Source organism: Acipenser ruthenus, chromosome 4 (assembly GCF_902713425.1).
Source record: "Acipenser ruthenus chromosome 4, fAciRut3.2 maternal haplotype, whole genome shotgun sequence".
In the NCBI taxonomy this organism is placed as follows: Eukaryota; Metazoa; Chordata; class Actinopteri; order Acipenseriformes; family Acipenseridae; genus Acipenser; species Acipenser ruthenus.
Window position 1 is genome coordinate 98,121,159 of NC_081192.1, and position 21,479 is coordinate 98,142,637.

The 21,479-nt window shown below is 36.4% G+C and overlaps 1 protein-coding gene and 1 non-coding gene across 4 annotated transcripts in view; both read right to left on the reverse strand.

Annotated features, from left to right (window-relative positions):
* Positions 1 to 4,135, reverse strand: part of LOC117400423 (dnaJ homolog subfamily C member 1-like) — a 59,064-nt gene extending 54,929 nt beyond the window's left edge. The window contains exon 1 of one of the 3 annotated variants that reach the window (XM_059023164.1): positions 3,741 to 4,135. In XM_059023164.1, the coding sequence (XP_058879147.1) occupies positions 3,741 to 3,890 (150 nt within the window). In that variant the 5' untranslated portion in view covers positions 3,891 to 4,135. Of the gene's footprint in view, positions 1 to 3,559; positions 3,587 to 3,740 lie in introns of those variants that run through there. The other 2 variants (XM_034000369.3, XM_059023165.1) reach the window with 2 other exon arrangements.
* A 7,509-nt stretch (positions 4,136 to 11,644) lies between these two features.
* trnan-guu (transfer RNA asparagine (anticodon GUU)) lies at positions 11,645 to 11,718 on the reverse strand. The gene has a single exon. It is a non-coding gene; the product is annotated as a tRNA-Asn (tRNA).
* Positions 11,719 to 21,479: the final 9,761 nt, after the last annotated feature.

Below are 21,479 nucleotides of genomic sequence, written 5' to 3' on the forward strand. Positions count from 1 at the left end.
CTGGCCTAATATTTCCTTTGGCTATATTAGTGCTGTCACTGTCATTGCTAGTTTATCAAGTGAAATTGAGACGTGATTACCTTAGCCATGATAAGATGACGGACGCGTCCCCCTGGATTAGCCACTGATGCAAACATGTCACCCATCCTGATACGAAATGCAGGTATGCATCAAGGCTTTTGTATGCCTTGAGATCTTGGCCGGTGTACGGGGAGATGTTTATTACATAGTGATATATATCGTGAGGCGTGAAGTCAGTCAGGGATGTACTGTCACACTTGACAACCTCAGAGAAGAGACCAGCTGGCAGCAAATACACATCAGTTTGAAGCCCGGCGAGCAGAATGTTCTCAATGTATCTATCTCGATGTTCACCTCTGAGATGACTGACTTCATCGGACAATGTCAAGTGTGGTTTTTCAGACTGCACGAGGTGAAAAAAAAACAGTTTTAAAAAAAAGTTCTACGTCTTCGCAGGTTATCAATAGGAAGTCCAAAGCTTTTTGACATCCAAAACGGCCGACCACACTTAGGTCACGTGATTTGGTGACGTATGTGCAAATCATCAATAGGCCCTACTCTTACTAATCTGAACCTCTGTTTCACAATCAGACCTACCTGGAAAACCATGACATCATAATAATGAAATACACAATAAAAGCAGTTGTGAAAACAAATTCACACACAGATCAATTCAAATATCACTGCAACTGGTGGCTTGTGTATATAGTCTATAGTGCAGATCATCATTTTAAAGTAAATAAGTCCATGCTTATAAAAAGGTACAAAAAACATTTGCCACTTTTTTGATTAAATAACTTGAGGGTATCCAAAACATAACAGAAGACTAGACAAGGAATAGTACAGATTTCAACCAGTATTCCGAACAAGTCTTAAATCTGGCCCTAACTGGATCGGGTAAGCAAGAGTCTACTGTATTAAAATGAAAGTTAGCAATACAAATTAGACATATTTTAAAACATGCAAGACACTGATAAGACTCTTGTTCAAATGTTTGTCTAAAGTTGAGGGAACACAAAGCCACTTTTTTCACGGACATTGGCTTGAAACCTGGTTCCAGGAGACCTAGTTTGAGGCAACTTTGCTGTATCAAACCAAGTCTTCCACTGGTGTGCCATGCATTGCCTGAAACCTAGTCTCCTGAAACCAAGTTCCAAGCCACAAAGGTGCTTCGTGTTCCCACAGCTTAAGGTTACATTACAAAGTTCATCTTCAATGCTGTTTTATGGCTAACCCAGTAATTTTTTTGTTTTGTTTTCATAAGTTATCCTAAAATTGACATGACCTTTTAAATTACATTTTAAATTGGAAGCACTCTTAACGAATGCCAGGCAAGCGTTCAGGAAAGAATTCCACACATTTCAGAATCAACTCCAACAAAGAAAGAAAAAGAAGGGGATTTACCATAACTGATAACTTATTTTCACCTGATTAAAATACCACTCTCCAACACTAACTTCATTCATTCTTGAATATTTTACTACCTATCTCTGACAGCAGTGAGATAATTCAAACAGCAACTGTTACCAACGGATCAGCCTGTGTGAAGATCTACATACTCTAGCAGAAAGAGTGTTTTGGGTGGTTGGTGCCTAAATGACACCAAATTGAGGTTAAGTGTTACTGACTTGAATAGTGACAGTTTCTCAGATGTATAAGACATGCCTTGATCTGCACACTTTTTTGATAGATAGCAGTGTAATGTATCCTCCATGCAAACTTCAGCCTAAAAATGTAATGGAAGCATATCATTTAGCTGTATAGAGTTAATGTGAGGTCAAGACTGAAGTGGCCTGTTACCACACATGTTAAAGACCTTGATTTGTTTTTCTTAATAATAATTCACCTTCTTTTGAGCCTCAGACTGGTTGCTGTCTGTGAAATTGTAATGAAAGGGGGCAGGGCTAGTAGTTTATTCTGGGACTGGGACACTCCTGTCAAAGAACTAGGTCAGCAGCTTTCACGCCTCAACAGTTTAAAAACAAGCATCTGGAAAACTGCATTCATAGTTATTTTAGTTGCTACGTAATGTAAAGATATCATTAGAAGAGGTCAACACAGTTTAGTGCATCATAACATTTTCGAATGTTTTTTCGAAGTTGGGAAATAAAATGAGAATTGTAAAACGCATCCTTCTACTTAAATGCACACGCTTTTTGTACACTCGCCAATAGTATTTTGCAAGGTTTACATACATCTACACAGCAAATTCTCTATAAAAAGATCAGCTAAGCTACAGTATGTACAGTATACATACATTTTGTTTTAAAATATAATAAAATAATCAGTGCCAGTCATGTGAACAACCAGACCCCTGTTAAATCTGCTCTTAACTGAACTTATGGCAGGTTATCCAACCAGAAATCAAGGTAGGTCTAATTCATGTGCCTTTTGCAAAAAGAATTAACCATAAAGGGAAATAAAGCAGTTTATCTTAACCAGTTGACAGCGTACTGTACAGTATTTAGCATGGGCTTCATCACATTGCTAGAACGTGGATTACTTTTATGTTATTTCAAATGAATAAAATGTCTAACTCAAACTGTTCGACAGACCTTTGAGCATTGACATAAGGGCCACTCTCCAACTATACATAGCTTCGCTGAATTTATATAGAAACCGCTGTATGTTTAGCTATTATTTGCTGTCTGGATTAATGTAAACCTGCAAATACCATTAGTGAGTGTACAAAAAGTGTAGCATATCTTTTTTTTCCCCAGACTTGGGGGGGGGGGGGGGGGGGGGGAACCATAGCTTTATGCCATATTATAAGCACAAGTATGTATCTGCTATCCCTTGTGGAGTTCTAGGTTGCTGAAGCAATTTCTGACCTGATATCCACTTTGGGGGCTCTAACTCTGGCATCTTCTGTTTGCTAAATTTGTTCTAGCAGACTTAAAGACACTTAACAAGAACCTTTCCCTTTGCTGCTATGCAAATCTGTTATTCAAACGATTTAATTGCTTAAGTAAATTTGCATTGCAATTATATTGATATACTGAAGTAGCTGTATTTGTATTTAACTGAAGGGCTGTGCTTCTGGCCCTAGGATTTGCTGGTTCAGGAGATACATATTAAATTCCGCGCCTGAACAATTTCAAGTGTCTCGTTTCTGAGAAATTGCAGACGGCTAATGCAATGAAAAGGACACGTCATCACGTAAATTGTGAAACTTACTCATCCCGAAAACCAAGCCTATTCATCACACAAGATGCTTTTTTTTTTTTTGCCAACTTAACTAAGGCCCCCCAAAGCCTGGGGTTCGCCTACTTACTTATCCCCATGTCAGAGCTGCTTCCCTGTTTCCCTTACCGGTAGCGCACCCCTCTCTAGCAAAAGGACAAATATGAAATACATTGCTCATTTCAGACTATGCTTACACCCAGATAAATCATTAAATCATTAGCCCCTCACTGTTTTTTGGACTGATAGAAGAACGAAACAAATTAACAGAAAATCAGTTTCATTCAAAAAATTAAATCAGTGACGAGTTCCCAGCAAAGAGAATTAATAAACAATTGAACACTTTGTAACGTACAAAAACTTTCATCTGTAGTTCCTGTTACTTCTTGTAAGTTAGAAAGCAACGCATTCCTGTCGGTTTGAGTGATGAAGGTTTACTAACTGGAACCTTTGTAAAGCGGAAGTACACCCCTTCAGTAAAACAATTAGCAATACCAATAATGCAGCAGAAGGACGATTTCAATTAAAAAGTGTACCTGAGCAACCGCCAGAAATTCATAAAAGTTCTGCTGAATCTCTTCCACCAAGTCAAATAGCTCCAGATCAGTATCCCATGTGAATGACGGCAGCGGGTTTGTGATGAAAATAAGCAACACAGCCAAGAAAGCGGGACCTGTGAAAGCCATGCTCGTGTGGGCACGGTAACTCAATACACCTCTGGGGGAAATATAACAAGGCAATAGAAAGTGTGTATCCCTTAAGTATTCCTTGACCTGATCCCCTAGTAAACCAGAGACGTGGCTACAGTTCTCGGCCCCTTAAAGGAGCCGCGCTATATTTGTGATGCGCTGCTCCGCTATACCCGGCTAGGAGGAATTGACAGCCGGGGCCTACGTCAGGTTGCTGAGCAACCCGCCGCACACTGCCATTGATGGGACATTCGGTGAGCTTCCGGGTTTAGGTTCACACACGGTGGGTGGAGTTTTTTTGCTTCGGTAATCACAAGTGTAGTGTTAATTGCTTCTTGCTTGCGTGGTTATGTTGTGTTTTTTTTGTTTTCTTTATTTGTTACTTAAATTACTGTAATTTTATATAATGGATTTCGATCAATCGATCAATCAATATTTATTTTATATAGCGCCTTTCATAGTGGACTACCATCACAAAGCGCTTTACAAGATAGCAAGGAACAATGCATAATACATTAAATACAGTGAAATATAGGGAATAGTACATTAAATACAAACAGTAAAAAATAATGCAAATACATTAAATACAGGCATAATACATTAAATACAAGGCTAGGATGTGAATTCTAAACATTGTGGATGCGTGTGTCATGCAGAATCATACGAATATGATGGAGTGAAAAAACAGAAATAGCAATTTAGACAGTAGCTAATAACAGATATCAGGCTTGAAGAGCATTGAAAGCATGAGAGAACAAGTGGGTCTTGAGAGTTGATTTGAAGCGAGCCACTGTGGGAGCTGCACACACTAAAGCTGGGAGAGAGTTCCAGAGATTCGGGCGGCATTCTGAACCAGCTGCAAACTGTTTATGGCACGTGACGGAAGACCACCACAGAGAGAGTTGCAGTAGTCGAGTCGAGAGGAGATGAATGCATGACAGAGTATCTCTGCATCCAGGAGGAAAGGTTAGGACGGACCTTTGAGATGTTTCAGAGGTTACTACCCAGACGTACACCAAGGCTTTGTACATTGGGGGAAGGCAGCAGCAGACAGTTTCCGAGGTTCAAGGCAACAATATTGAGATTCTTGAATTGAGTTTTCAATCCTACTAGAAGAGGTTCAGATTTGTTGGTTGAGCTGAAGAAAATTGGCAGACATCCAGGCCTCTGTCTTGGATGCAAGCTGAAAGTCGGACCATGGCAGAGGGGCTTCCAGGGTCGAGTTTTAGGTAGAGCTCGGTGTCGTCAGCATAGGAGTGAAACATGAGGCTGTGTTGGCGGATGAGGTGACCCAAGGGAAGCATGTAGATGTTGAAGAGAAGAGGCCCAAGAACAGACCCTTGAGGGACACCGCAGGTGACCGGGTTTGCGTCACCACTGCTTCCATCATAGAAGATAGACTGCATGCGTCCAGATAGGTAAGAGGACAGCCAAGAGAGACAGGTTCCAGAGATCCCAGAATACTTCTGAAGGCGGTCAAGAAGAATGCTGTGATCTATGGTATCAAAAGCAGCAGTTAAAGGAGGACAAGGACAGAGGGAGCACCAGCATCAGCATTAAGCAGAAGATTATTTACAATCCAGAGCAGAGCCATTATCAAAACACTTTATGGACAGCAGCTATAAAACAGATTTTAAAACAGCAATTTGGTTCTAGATTTGTTTTCTTCAAGTAATAGAAGTAATGTTAATAGTAAAAAGAAAATAAAAGGTAGGGGAAACAAATATAGGCTACTGACTACATGCACACACAGAATCTACCAACAGTTTTATTTTATTCAAATGTAAAAGTAAAAATTGTATTACAAATATATATTTTAAAAACCTATTTACAAATAGTTTTCCATTTAAAATAAAAACAGAAAATAATGTAGCGCTTACAAGCAGGAGCGGCCCCAGAAATCTTTCACATGGTACGCAAAACTGAACCAAACCGACATCCCATCTCATGAGGATAACGACTCTGCATCACCATGCTGTATAGTGTTTCAGCCAATCACAGTGATGCATTTTTGTTCTTTCCTGAGTTTCACAGCACCTACACGGTCACATTAGAAAACTGCAATCAAATTGCATCACCGTTTCCCTTTCTGAAAATGAATAAACACAGTGCACTGCCACCAAGACAGAACAGCAACTACAGTGACAGCCAAATAGTCCACAACAGCAATAAAAGGTACAAATAAACTTATCTGAAATACAGACTTAAACTAGAGGAAAAGCTAGCTCACAAATCTGTTATGCTGGTTCCATTTCCAATCACCACTGTCACAATCACTACAACTAATGTAATCATTAATCATCCCCTAAGCATGACGTATTAACATAAACATTGTGACAAAACGTTTTGACAAAACAGGCAGTTAAAACATATCAATAATAATAATAATAATAATAATAATAATAATAATAATAATAATGACACAACTTGGCAATCATGTGTTAATGATTAGGAAATGTATTATTCATTTTAATATAAAACACTGATACAATTTAAATACAAATGAAACTTGTATAAATGTGCACGTATTTCCGTTTTTTAAAACTCCACCACCATTAGTGCTAGAAACAGATAGTTCAGTGCTTTTACTTAATTATCCTGTAACATTCTGGATCATCAGAAGAAAGATTTTCACTCTTTTTCAAGGCTTCAACCAAACTTATCTGCTTCCGTTTGCTCATTACTACCACTATAATTCTATAGGCATAAAATGTCTGTTTCGCTTTAACCGATCACACAAGATTATGCAAGTCCACAGTTATGAAACCAAATTTTTCCAAACCAATGGTACACACAGTGCGTAATGTGCGTATGGCTGCAGGCAGTAGTGCTTACAAGCACTGTTGTTAGGATTTACATGTGAGAGACAGGCAACACTGGAATTAGTTCAGGCTCTTTTATTAAGAGCAGACAAACCACCAGCCAGCAAGTAGTTCAGTGCCACCTACACTCACTCACCCAGATAGCTATTTCCCCCATGCATGAGCGCCATACAGGCTCTTAGGGTGGCACACACCAAAACACAACAAACAACAGAATGACATTGACAACCTCTTGAACTATGTAATGGAAAAACAGAACAATGAAATACATCCACAGCAGTGTGGAGTAGTGGTTAGGGCTCTGGACTCTTGACTGGAGAGTCGTGGGTTCAATCCCAGGTGGGGAACACTGCTGCTGTACCCTTGAGCAAGGTACTTTACCTACATTGCTCCAGTGAAAACACAACTGTATAAATGGGTCATTGTATTTAAAAATAATGTGATATCTTGTAACAAGTAAGTCGCCCTGGATAAGGGTGTCTGCAAAAAGAAAAATAGCAAACATGAACATGAATACAGCGATATTTCCCTCCCCTTTGCTCCTATTACATATTCCGCCTCTCCCTCTGTATTCCAAAGCTGCCGGACCATAGTTCATACAAAGTCCAAGAGTCTTGGCCAGGCCGCGGCAGGGGCAGCGATGGCTGGAAGTCGACCCTGTCCTGGGTTTCAATGTCTGACTCCCCAGCCGGTGGCCTGGCAACGGTGCCAAGAGGGGAATGTGTTCCAGGGTTCCGAGGCTTGGCCTCTTCTGGATCCTGGGGGAGTCCGAGTCTATCCTGGGGCGGTAGGGGGCCAGGCAGTCCTGGTGGAAGTCCCGCGGAGCATCACCTGGTAGGTCACCTCGGAGAGCCGCTCATGCACAACGCACAGGCCCTGCCAGTGGCTGGTCAGTTTCAGGCAGAGTCCCTTCTTCCAAACCTGTTAAACCGCTTCCCCAGCCCATCACTTTGCGGATGGAGCGGCATTGCTTGGGTCCACACACCTCCACAAACACTGGGGCTCCACACCCACGTCACGACCCTCTCTCTCTCTAGGCCCTCCTGGGCCAGCACCGCCCAGTCGCTCATGTCAGTGTCCAGGGTGAAGTTCTTCTGGGGATCAGGGAGCGCTAAGACTGGGGCATTTGCGAGGGCCTTCTGCAGTTCTTCAAAGGTGGCAGCACTGTCTGAGTCCCAAGCAAACCATGATTTAGGTGAACCACCTGTAGTACAATGCCAGGCCCAGGGAACTCTGCACCTCTGTGCTGGTCCCGAGGACCGGACAGTCCTTTTCAGGGCATAAGGACAATTACACCTCCTCTATGTTAAACAAAAAGTACAGAGGTGTGAGTGATACAATGATGTTGTATGGTAAAGAAGTGTATTGTTGTACATTACTGTTTTAAAAAAAATATTATTTTTGGAGATAATGTCATACTAACTTCAAAATCATATTAACATCTTGTTGGATACCCTTGAAATCAATATATCACATCCTAATGGCAATCAGTAATGTTAAGTAAATTAAAATGTTCCAGTCTTAAGTGTGCATGAGTTACTGAATCATTGGAAGTTCCATCCTTTTCTTTTAAATACAATGGAAAAGGTTACATGTGTATCATTGTCTCTACAATGCAATGTGACATTGGTCCCATATTTATTCAAAACTTATTTTAAACATTTTTTCCAGCTCTGTTTTATTAACAAAAAAAACTATTTGATCTTCATGAAAAACACATTTTATTCATTAAAAAAACACTTAAAAAAAGAGATGTTTTGGTAAATGTTTAGTTGGCAATCATCTTCTTTTACAACAGTATGACTGCTAAACATCTCAGGTTTCTTTATTTTAGTTTAAGAATTATTTTAATGTTGTTAACAGGGCTAGATCTAGAGATGAATGCTCTTTATCTTGAGTGGGGGTTGAACAAAACAAATACACTGAGCTGCAGATTTGTAGTTTGGGGTTTAGATGGGTGGTATTAAGATTTGATGCTCAGATTATTAGTCCACTTGAATCCCCATAATTTATCAATTATAACTGCCATAATGCCTGTCACCTTTTAAAAATGTTTTTTGGTACGCAGTTTGTACCATACTTGTTTTTGTGTGGACAACTATGCTTTAAATACAGCGTAAATGCTTGTGTTATTCTTGATGTCATGACTGTGAGACAAATGAACTGAAAAGATATATTCAGAAAACAAAACTAATATTTAGGTCATATTTGAAGATTCATCTAAAAAAATACATTATTTATTTACATAGTGTAAATAAATAATTATTTACATAGTGTAAAATTAAGTTAGTGAATAAAAGGGGAAATAATAATAATAATAATAATAATAATAATAATACATTGACTAATAAATTAAAATGAACACAGTTGTGCAGAATTCTCAAGCAATAATTTATACAAAATGAAATAGAAAACTAAAGATCCACGTTATTTGCCAATATCTTTGTCATTGTTTTCACTAAAAAAAAAAAAAAAAAATTAAACCTTTAACGCCCTGAAATATAATTAGAACAGGAACTAAAATATCAACTATAGTGCAGGATTGTGCAGCAATAGAAACAACATGAAGAATGAAAAAAGGCAATGGTCTTTAAACATGTCCACACATGACTAACTGAATAATAATAATAATAATAATAATAATAATAATAATAATAAAGGATTTTACATTGTGTACATTTTTAGAAAGTATATATATATATATATATATATATATATATATATATATATATATATATATATATATATATATATATATAATTTTTCATTCACAATTTATCTCGTGATTATAATTCTTAAATATACAAATACAAAGTGTATGTCTGTGCAACACTGTTCTAAGTTCAATATAGCCTGCTTAGGCTACATCTGTGTCCAGCTGCGGTAACAATAATTTGATTCCAATGATCCTTTCGGTATTTCTTTGTTGTCCCGCCGCGATATAAATAGAACAGGGAGACATGAAAGATGGGGCTAGGGGCCAGTCGCCGCTGTTTGTCCCGTACTGGAACTTCTCTAACTAGATTTTAGCTTCTGCTCTGTCGACTATGAAAGCTAATAATTCCGGATGGGTCTGGATGAGCATGTGGGCTACCTGCGCTTGAGAGCAAATCTGGACGAGACGTACCAGCAACTATTGGCACATCCATTTTGTGGAATACAGCTTTTCAGTTGAGATTTACATACCCAAGATGGCCGCGGTGCCCTTCTGTTCAATACTGTATTTTAAAACTGTTTTAAAATCAGACTCTTCCAGTCCTTCGAAAATTACATATTTATGTCATGTATGTGCTATTGTATTAACAAAACTGCAACTAACAGCATACGTACCAGTAAGCTATAAGGAGATTCTACAACCGTAGCAGCTAGTAGTAGCCTAATGTCTTGAGAATTAAAAGATATTTGAAATACTGTATTGTTACACTGGCAGGGTTGTGTTGTGTTTATCTGCCAGTCTGCTCTGCACGTGTGTTCTTTCCATTCGATTTCAAAACAATGAAAACGAGTCCTAGAAGCCTACTTTTTTAATTACAGTGCTTTGTGATACCTTGTATGAAAAGCGCTATATAAATGTAATAAATAAATAAATAATCTAACGATTTTACAATTTGTGTTGTAAACGTTTCTGACAATACGCAGTTGCCACAAGTATGTCATATAAACTGCGCACGCCGAAATTGACCATACATCTAAAAATAGAGGTATTATTAACTTAAAGATCAATGTATTTTAACAGCATGCGTTTGTTGTACAGGTCGTTTTACTAGGCACGGATTTACTGGCCTATTTGGTATTTGTTACTTAAACCTACTAACTAATGTACTAATGTCGATAAGGTCATTTAGATTAGAATGTTAATGTCATCGTTTTAAAATAATACTTTTCTAAAGGAAACAGTAAGCTACTTTTTTTAAAATAATGATGTGATAAAGTAATTATTAATTTACTATAGCCTATAGAAAGCTATAGTCTGTACGATTTTAAGTTTCTTATAAAACATCCAAACATTGAAAACGTGTTTCATATTAAAATCGTGTTAAATAAACATTAGTGGTAGTAGTCGTACTAGTCGTAGTAGCCTATAACACATGGTGTGTTAATGAAATGTGTTTGATTGTACGGATGTATCTAGCCTTTTTTACTATAATATAGCATTCCAATAACCTAATGCTAACCGAGAAAAAAAAATATATTTAATAGCCTAGTGTAACATCATTGAAAATGAGTGTTATGACCTTTATCTCAACACTTTAAAAACCGCAGCTGTTGTTTAGCCCACAGACGAGGGGAAAGGCGCTTGTCATGTTTCTCGACTAGTCCCTAGACACACAGCAAAGACGTGCTTGGTGTTTTGCACGTATTTCCCAGAATCAATGCGTTCATCGTTGAACTGATAGGTCATTTATATGATATTGGCGATCATTTGTCTGCAAAGGCTACAGTTGATCTTACGACGACGTTACTGAAAACTCAGCTTTTCCCTTTATGTATTGCGACAGCAGTAACAAAACATCAATGAACATCATTTTTTTATTTCCCGCATATATTATGATCACCATATAATACCCATTCCAGACGTCGGTTATGCAATATTTCTTATTAAAATTATAGTAGACAATTCGTCAAGCAATTAAAGAAGCGTAGGAAGGTGATTTTCAGTCTGGACCCAATGTGCTTATTTAGGCTTTTAAAGTAATAGTACAATCTAATTATTAATAACGAAATCATATAAACGTCAAATTACACTGATGCTCCTGTTTGATTTCTCAACTCCAGTGAAGGACCAATAGTCAAGGATATTTGCTTTGTTTTTAATCAAAATGCCCATATAATTAAAGAACAATGCACCATGCGTTCAATTACATATATACAAATATGTTTAAATGTATTTTAAATATAATTTAAATTTAAAAAAAAAAAAAAAACAGCCGTCCCTGGGTGGGCTTGAACCACCAACCTTTCGGTTAACAGCCGAACGCGCTAACCGATTGCGCCACAGAGACATTGGCTGTGCTGTCGAATTAGGAATGTTGTCATATAGACATGTATATAAAGGTATTCATTTTGTACACCCGTCATAATTATGTGAAGCATGGCTGTAATTAGCTATGAGGACACCAAGCTTTTTTTTTTGTAGTATCATCAATGCTGATGCTCATGTAAAAATTCTGATACAGTGCAAAAGACTCCTTACTTTTCTCTTTTGGTTTGCCGTGTAACATAGATTTGGAGGTTGAAATACCAAGCAGTCATATAAATATTGCCAGCAATAGCTTGAAACCTTAGTTTGACCTCGGTAGAATGTCAGCTCTGGTTACGACGCTGGTGACAACTGAGACATTTAAAATGTATTTTGAGAATTATGGGATTATTTCACTTGTATTGACAAAGTCATTTACCAACTTCCTTTCACACTGGCGCTCCCTGGTCCTGACCCTGGTTCTTGCTACCCAGGTCACAATCTTGTGTAGTGTGAAACCACTTATCTGGATCTTACCCGGGTTGACCTGGGTCATACCCGGGTTGACCTGGGTCAAACAAGACAAAATGCATGATGAAGTTAGAAAGTGGACGATGTAACAAACAGCCACACCTGCATGAAGGTTCCACTTCCACAAAAAAAACATTTCTGTTTATTCTGTTTAGCCATATTTTTGTTGCTTGAGACACACCATGAGCCTGACTGCAGCAGGGATAAAGAAACATTTGCTCTAATCAACATTTGGGCCGACGGTTCATTCCAGAGAAGCTTGGATGGAAGCGTCTGTAACAAGCTGCTTCCGGGACATTGATACGGGCATTGTGTACTTTCATCCAGGTCAACCTTTTTATCAAAAGCAGTGTGAAATCGCACAGCTGACCTGCATAACACCAGGTTCCGACCCGGGTAGAGCATGCCAGTGTGAAAGGGGCTTATATACGTTGTGCTCATGAGATATTATGCTGTGCTCACAAGAAACTACCGGTATGTCATGATATTACATCATGCTCATGACATACTAACCTTTTTTTAATTCATACTATCCCTTTAGAGATTCCATCATCGAATAATGCCAGTTCACTTCTGGGGAAAAAAAATAAATAAATCTAGCCAAGCGATCCGTAGATTTCATACATTAAAGCAGATGGAATGAAATATACAGGTGCTGCACTGGTCTATTTGTATTCTTGTATTTATTACAGGATAGGAATATATTCATAGCACACATGTGTCAAAATGATACAATAGTGACATTTCTTCAAACAAGTATGTCATCTAATGCACTCAATAAGCATATGGAAAAATGTCAGTGTGACATACAGGTAGACAAATGTACAGAGAGGCAGACAGACATTACCATATATCACCAGAATCTAATACTCCTAAATAAATTAAGATAAATAATAATATAAGTTTAATCAAAATGTAAAAAGCTGTTCATGTATAAATGTAAGTGGTATATATCTACATAAAAGCGATATACCTACACACGTACAAGATGATTCATACACATAAGCTCAGTGCTCATTACTCATGTGCAGATTTTAGACCTCTGACACAGTCAAGTCTACAGAAATACTGAGTTGTGTGATTCATTTTCCAAAATAAGCACTCATCACATCAATAGATTTAGTGACTGTAAAAGTATGATGTATTTTGGAAAATGTTCTGTTTCATAGTTAAACAGGCAATATTTTGGGTGTGTTTTATTCTGTAAGTTTTTCTTTTACCTGAAAACGTTTCATGTTTATTATCTTACTCCTGTTTAAAATCTTAAATGTTTTTTTACACTGAGAACACGAGAGAAAGAATCATCAAGGGCCTTGTAAAGCTCCTGAATTATAGAATCTCTGTCTTCCTCTGTCAGGGAAGCTGGCCTGAGACTCTTTTTATGTCAAGATTGAAAACATATTTATAATTTACTACCTTAGCTTTCCTATTTTACAATCAAAACTGTATTTTCTTTTTATAAATGTCCTTTTATAAATTCCAGTCTTATAATGGTTTTAATTGTTCTATTTCTGCAAACTCGCTTTTTTACAATTAAAATTACATGTTTTATCTCTTTTAAATTTCTGTTCTATCAAATTCTGTATCAGACTGTTTTTAATGTAATTGTTTAATTGCTCTTTGTATGTGCATGCGTGCGTGCGTGCGTGCGTGTGTGTGTGAAGCACCTTGGGATCCTTGTGTTGAAATCCGCTATAGAAATATGAATTGTTGTTGTTGTTGTTGTTATTCTGAAGTGCAAAGTTTCTTTAAGTATAAAAACATAATTTAATACTGGAGGATTAATGAAATTATTGTGTTAATTTGTTTCTTACCAGTTTTATATTGTTTACAATGAATTTTTTTCACTTGCTTCAAAATATGAGCCAGTGATTCTACATAGAACACAAAGTGTATACACGGTACATCAAGTGTTTATTAAACATGAATATGCAGCAGATTCTAAACCATTTCTTTATTAATATACTCTACAATTAACTTTTTTGTGGTACTTTTTTGTGCATCTAAACTATATTAAAAAACAATTAATATAAATACTAAAATGTATAAAAACACCAACATTTAAATTATATTTTTCTATCCCAGTTCCCACCGTGGGTCAGGCCCTACTACTATTAAAAGGCTAAAAGAAACGACAACGCTATTAAATAATTATGAAACCTGACAATACAGTACAGTACAACTTGGCTGACAGAAGAAAGTACTTGTTTACTTGTTTTGGAAGAATTAGGCTTAAGATTTAAGTGTCAATGTTTTAGAGAACTATAGTGAGATACTGTGCCAAATGGAGATAAAAAAAAAAGTTTTGGCCCAATGTCTTTTTTTTTATACAATACATCTGCAGATTGTTCCTAAGAAAACATTGTGCATGAAATATATTCAGAAACCGTTTGTAGATCTAACTTAATAACAGATGTCAAGTATCAAACCAAAACAACAGCTGAAGCTAATGCACTTCCACTAACATGAAGACAGCATAGATTACGTTTAAAATAGGATATACTTTCCATATCATAGCTGCATTACACAGCAGATTACAGAAACATTTGCAAATTATTTATTAAAAGATGTATTTTCAAGACATAGGCAAAATAAAATATAGTCTACACATGCGCTAGTCAAAGCGCTAATAATAATTATTTTAAAAAATAAAAGTGAAATGCTGTTCTGTTTTATTTCGTGCTGCCACACAAAAAGATACTTTTAGGGAAGTTTTTCAGAGTGAGTTGAAATTTTAAGCTCACAACCAGAGCGGTCTTGGTATATTAATATGGCAGTAAGCATTTTACAAAATTAAAAAAATGATGTTTTAATGGTGTCTAAAAATTATAGGCCTTAAGTTCATTCATCCCAGATAGCACTGCTAGACATGACGCATATCCTAGCAACCTGAGCAGCTTGGCTAACCTCTCAGTGAGAATAATAGGTACATCTACTGATTTTCATAGCAGCACACTACCTGACTGGAAAGAATGAAGATGCTAATTCTGGGACTGTAGCCAAAAATATAAACATACCACCAGACTTTGGGATAGATCAGAGTTGCCCAAAGCAGTTCTTAATGCTGAAAAAGTACTCAGGAAACAGCACAGCAAGGTTCAATACATCTTACAGGTGTTGTTATAACTTATATGGATGTGATACTGACTCTTTAAATCCACATGTTCTTTTTGATACAGTTAAAGAATAAAACACGCTGGAACCATTAATTGAAAATGAAAACCAAGGGGTCCATGTGAACCTAAACCTATTAAAAAGTCTACCAGAACACAGCTTAGAATTCTGCAAACTGCCTGTATACTTGGGACATTTTTGCTTCTTTGCTTGGGACTTGGGAGCCACAAAATGCAAAATTTACGATTCCTTATATAGGTCTTTCCCATATATCAAATTGCCACAATGTAGGTCAACATATAATACCAGCAGTCAATTAATTCATTAATGAATCCCTTCTATTAATAAACTCACCTTCACATAAACCTAGCTACCATTATTTTTTGGACAATCACCTCTTTTGATTACAGTGGAACCAAAAAGAGCCTCCTGATCGCTTTGTAGAAGGTCAGACGTACTGCAGAAGTGTTACTGCAATTAGTACATGTGAGCTACTGCACAGAAAAGGACAAAAGATCTTCAGCAAAACAGAAGATGGGCCAATGATAATGTTATTCACATTGGTTGCCATTTGTGTGCAGTTGTGTACTGGAGTATAGCAGGGCTCTATTTGTACATGTCTCATTTGTGGTTGTTTTCAAAGGAGATCTCCTTACTGACCAACATGCTAAATCAGATAGGTGAACAGTGTCAATAAAATAACAAATCTTCTCTAACCTTATCTCTGAAAATAATTTGAAATTCAGTTTGAGAAAGAAAATCAATCAATGAAATAAATGGCTTTTTCTCAATTCACTTTATAAAAAAAGTAGTAGTATGATAGTGATAATGGCATTAGTGTGGCATATTCCTCAATAATAATGAAACTCCCTTGTTCAAGTGCTTTATTAACTCAGGTGTTCCATCATTACCTTATAATAACTGATGAGCAATTTTTTCAATTGGCTCATCCAGTTGATATTTCCCGTAATAAGCCCCCCCCCCCCCCCCAAAACATGCAAAACTTTAGAAGTGGCAGGAAAAAAATGCTCACCACAGAGTATAAAAAAAAAACTCTGTGTGGGGGAGCATGAGAATGTAATGCCTTAGAGGTATGTTTCTAATTCTTTTCATTTCTTCTTTCTCTTCATACATAGACGCACATGCTCTTGTGTATAAATGGACTTCCCATATATAAGCACACGTGCCTATTTCCATGATTATACAGTTCAGTGCTTCTCTTTGTCAGTGAAGAGTGCCTGCAAGTACCATGGACAGTTTCAGAAATGTAAATCCATATGTGTAACCATAACAAATAAGGCATTTGCTGAGTACTCGTTGCAGAGTAAGTACATTTGTTTTCGAAGCGTTTTTTTTTTCTATGACCCCATAGCTTTTTGTTGCGTTTCTAATTATAATTACTCAAATATTGTGTTTCTAATAAGTCTGTGTTACAGTTCTGTTCTAGCTGTTGGCTACTCAAAGTGTCTTTATAACAGTAAGTGACAGCAGCAGCATCTAATGCACAGCAGTGTATTGGCAGAAAAGCAAAAGGAAACTTGGTCTAAAGCAACAGATCACTATATGGAGCTGGCTGTTACTTGTATAAAAAACACTTTGGTGGATCTAACCTATTTTACACATGCCAATGGCAGGCAACGGGAACTAAAGACCATCTCCTGACTGTGGTCAAAGCATCTTATATAAAAACATATAAAAAAGAGTATTTGCTTTGTCACGTGGAAAAAGCAAAGAAGCAAAGATCTTCCTTACTTATCAGTAAAACTGGTTGCAGCTACTGTATAATATGCATCTCTGAGGTAACCAGGCCTGAATTTTCCATGTTTTCTTATTAAGTTGTGTTAACAAAGCCCCTTCATGGGACCTGAAGTATGAAACTAAATATAATTTAAAAATAAAAGGAATTAAACAGGTGTAATTACAAGAAAGGGTAATTATTAGCATCATTGTTTTACCTTAAACACAGTAAGTGAAGTATAGTAAGTCATGCATAATCATTACAGCCCAGTAGAAAACAGGGCCCACTATTGGCTGAATGAATAAACACAGTATGTCATTACCCTGCTTAGAAAGGTGTGCTGAATAGATTTGGAGAGAGATCAGATATAAAATGGCCATCTGGTAGCCCATATTTTTTTTGCCCTTTACTTTTAGATATAATCATACAAACTGAGTTGCTACAAAAAGGGAAATGCATGTCCTTCACACTAAATATATATGAAGGAGTTATCCTCCTATGAAATGTATATACTTGCTGACAGACATACACTGGAGTTGTTGTCACTATGCATGCATTTTGTCCTATAAACTGCTAATCCAATTTATCAAAAACATTATGTGGATACTCTTTAGCAGAAGCAGGAGGCTGTGTGGTCCAGTGGTTAAAGACAAGGGCTTGTAACCAAGAGGTCCCCAGTTCAAAACCTGGCTCACTCTCTGTGGGACCTTGAGCAAGTCAGTTAACCTCCTTGTGCTCCATCTTTACGGTGAGACGTTGTTGTAAGTGACTGCAGCTGATGCATAGTTCTCTGTAACTCACTTTGGATAAAGGTGTCTGCTAAATAAACAAATAATTCTAATAACTGATGCTAGTATAGGCTATTAAATACATTTTAAAATAATAGTTGAATAAGTATGTAACTATTATATATATATATATATATATATATATATATATATATATATATATATATATATGTGTGTGTGTGTGTGTGTGTGTGTGTGTGTGTGTGTGTGTTATTTATACTGTATAATCTGAATTTTTAGAGAGACTTTTAAGAGAGAACCTTGAGGCAATAATTAATGTTTTCCTTTTATTATTATTAGAATGTTAAGCTATATCCGATCACATGTGTACAACAAGAGACATGAAATAGTCTTAATTTGAAAGATGTGGTAGTCTATCTTGTCATATTTCAGTTAAGTCACACACAATAGCACAGGGATATGCTGTAATTAGCTTTGTTGGAAAAGAAGAGATAGACAAAGCTTGCCATTTTATTATATGATGGCAAACGTACATATGTATGTATTATCAAATGTGAGTCTTACCAATATGCCTAAATATTTTATTTAATAATTGAAAATACTATAGTTCCAGGTATTCAACATGTTGCACCACATTTATCTTAATGCTAATTTACAATTTATACCACTCTTTTAAAGCAAAACTCCAACCTTTTTTAATGTATGAAACCAGTAACACTTGAAATGTGAAATGTCATTTTGAAGTAAAAAAATCTGACATATCAGACCCATAGTATTGTATGAGTTGATATACCTTTAAGACATGTATCTAGTACCCAACAGGAACACAGTGGCATTTGACAGTGTCACACCATTCTAACATGGAGACCAGTATACCAAACGTGGAACAATTGGTATTACCTGCAAAGCTTGGTACTATTATATAAATCCCTAGTCACAAAACCTTAAGGACTATTATTTTTAAATAGCACACGTTTTTATGTCCAGACTATTAACCCAGCCATTTATACTTTCTAACCTGTGGTACCACAAACAATGCCAATGATGTGCTCCCTGTGGGCCTCCAGCTAAGACTGGCAACTCAGCACAATTGGAACCACTCTTCCATGACTGACCTTGCACCCAATCGATGGTGCTTTTAGCATAGGAGCCACTTGGGACCTCTCACTGAGATCATTATGATTTAAAAATGCAAATATAGAGTGTGTGTGGGGGACAAGCATGTAACTTAAGGACTGAACCTGAACAGAATTAAAACAACAATCGTCTAGTTTTTAGAGATACAATTTACACAGACTGATTTAAATTAACTTTCATCATATTTCACATGCCTCATCATAATGTATTAATATAAGCTACAACAAACACATCTTGTAAGCCGCTTGTCAGTCTGTTCTTCAGTGTTTAATTGAATTAATCAAACCTCCATCCAGGCCATGAAGTAGTTAATGATTTAATTGTGGCTATTAACCTGGAGTGTAATGACCCTCCTGAAATGGAACTGCCCCTCCCTGAGTTACACTAGGGTAGGACCTATCTCGGAGTTTATCCTGTATCTAGTGTCTGTCATAGTTCTGGCCCCTGATTCTCTGAGTCCACTTCTTACAGTCACCGTATTCAGTCCAATGTTGGGTGCAGGATGACTGGCAGCAATTATTCCAGGTTTTTGATTGTTAAATTGAAACAGTTAAACCCCTGACCATTTCATGATTTAATTATACTATTGAGGACCAGCTTTTCTGACCCCTGTTCTACGTGGTATTCACTGTCGTAACATGCACTGTACATTTTAGAATCCAGTCCCAGAGAAAATCAAAATGAAGCCACAGTCATCGCTCATAAAGGACAGACCTGGTTATGGCTCAGCCATCATTAAATAATAAGAAATCTAAACTTTCAGCTCAATGTAAGCCACTTTGCCTCCAGTTATTTTATGTAATCAGTACAGAGCTCCAACCGCCTCAAATTATATAGGAAACAAAATAAATACTTGTGTCTACTGTTTTAAAATCACAACAGCGGGTATCCAGAAAAGTAAACTAAATCACACAAGCTCATTGTAACTTCACACCCACATCCAGTACTCAGATCTCCATGCTGTAAACAGATGAGCACATTCTGATTGAAATTCCATTAAGAAACAATGATGATGGCTATAGCTTACCCATTTTAAAACTAGCCCCAGGCCTGAATGAATTCAAGAGCCAATTACTACATAAATCTGAACAATAGAAGGCTTAACCTGTGTTGCTAGTTCTTCCTCATTAAAACAAACCACTTGTCAATGAATGTCTTTTTTTATACATGGAGTCTGTTGATCCCAGCCTGCCAGTGCCAGATCTTAAAAACAGTTCATTCTAAACACTTCCTAAGAGACAACTAAAGCTCGGTAAAATCTAGATGAAACATTTCTAATTGTTTCTAACTGTTTTATGGTTTCAAATACAATTCAAAAATCAAAGGGTAAAATGACATTCAAATATTCACCAATGCCTTACAAATAATATATATAGTAATACATTAAATTCACATTTCTGTGGTTGATACTGTAGCCTACACCATGAATATGTAAATAACAATATATATATAAATAAATGATGATGCCAGTGACATGACGGCACGGATTGTCCTTTTCTATGGTAGCTACATGCAGTGTCTATATTTTCCATCCACAGACCACCGCAAGCAAAGAACATTTAGCCCCTTACAAAGTAATGAAATGTTAGCAAAAAGTTACAAACAAATAATAATAATTATTATTATTATTATTATTATTATTATTATTATTATTATTATTGGTGTTGGTGTTGGTTTGATTGTTTAAGGCAATGACCAAACTTAACCTAACACTTTTTTTTTTTTTTTTTTACCTCAAAATAACCATCCAATACATTAGTAGTTGCTGGAATTCTGAAAATATATGATGTTGAATAAAATGTTCAATAAAATAATAATAATAAAAAATAATAATAATAATAAAAATCAGTCGTAGCTTAGTTGATTAAAGCAAGTAAAGCGTATTTTATTTATTTATTTCTGGACTAGGAGGTATTTCTTGATGTATTTATTTACCTGCTTGCTCGCTCAGCTGATTTATAACACAAAGAGAACATACGAAGATAAGAATGCACGCTAGAGTTAGTATGCAGAGCTTTATACAGACGTGTTAATTTAATAATTAAACGGTCAATAGTTTCACCACGGCAAGCAAAATGCGCAATTAAAACAGGGTAAAACTGAAAACCTGGAATGAATAATAAGTTCTGTACAAACTTTTAAATTATAATTTAAGTAAATAATATAGTCACATACTTTACCGGTGTCTCTGTATATTTATAATGAGTATACTGCAAACACCTAAGATACTTTTGTAGGCATCCACTGGTAAAATGAACATCCATTCATTCTCTTCAACGGCTGCTTAGTTAACTTGTGGAATGACACCTAACGAATTGATTTTCAAAGCGTCCAGGTATGTTTCAGCAAACTTTACAAAATGTTACAAAACATAGATTAGTGAATGAAGTAATCGAGTTAATAATAAGCTTTCAGAAATCCACATGGTTGATTCACCTAACTATGCGTTTATATGGCAACATATATATATATATATATATATATATATATATATATATATATATATATATATATATATATATATAAATGTACAGT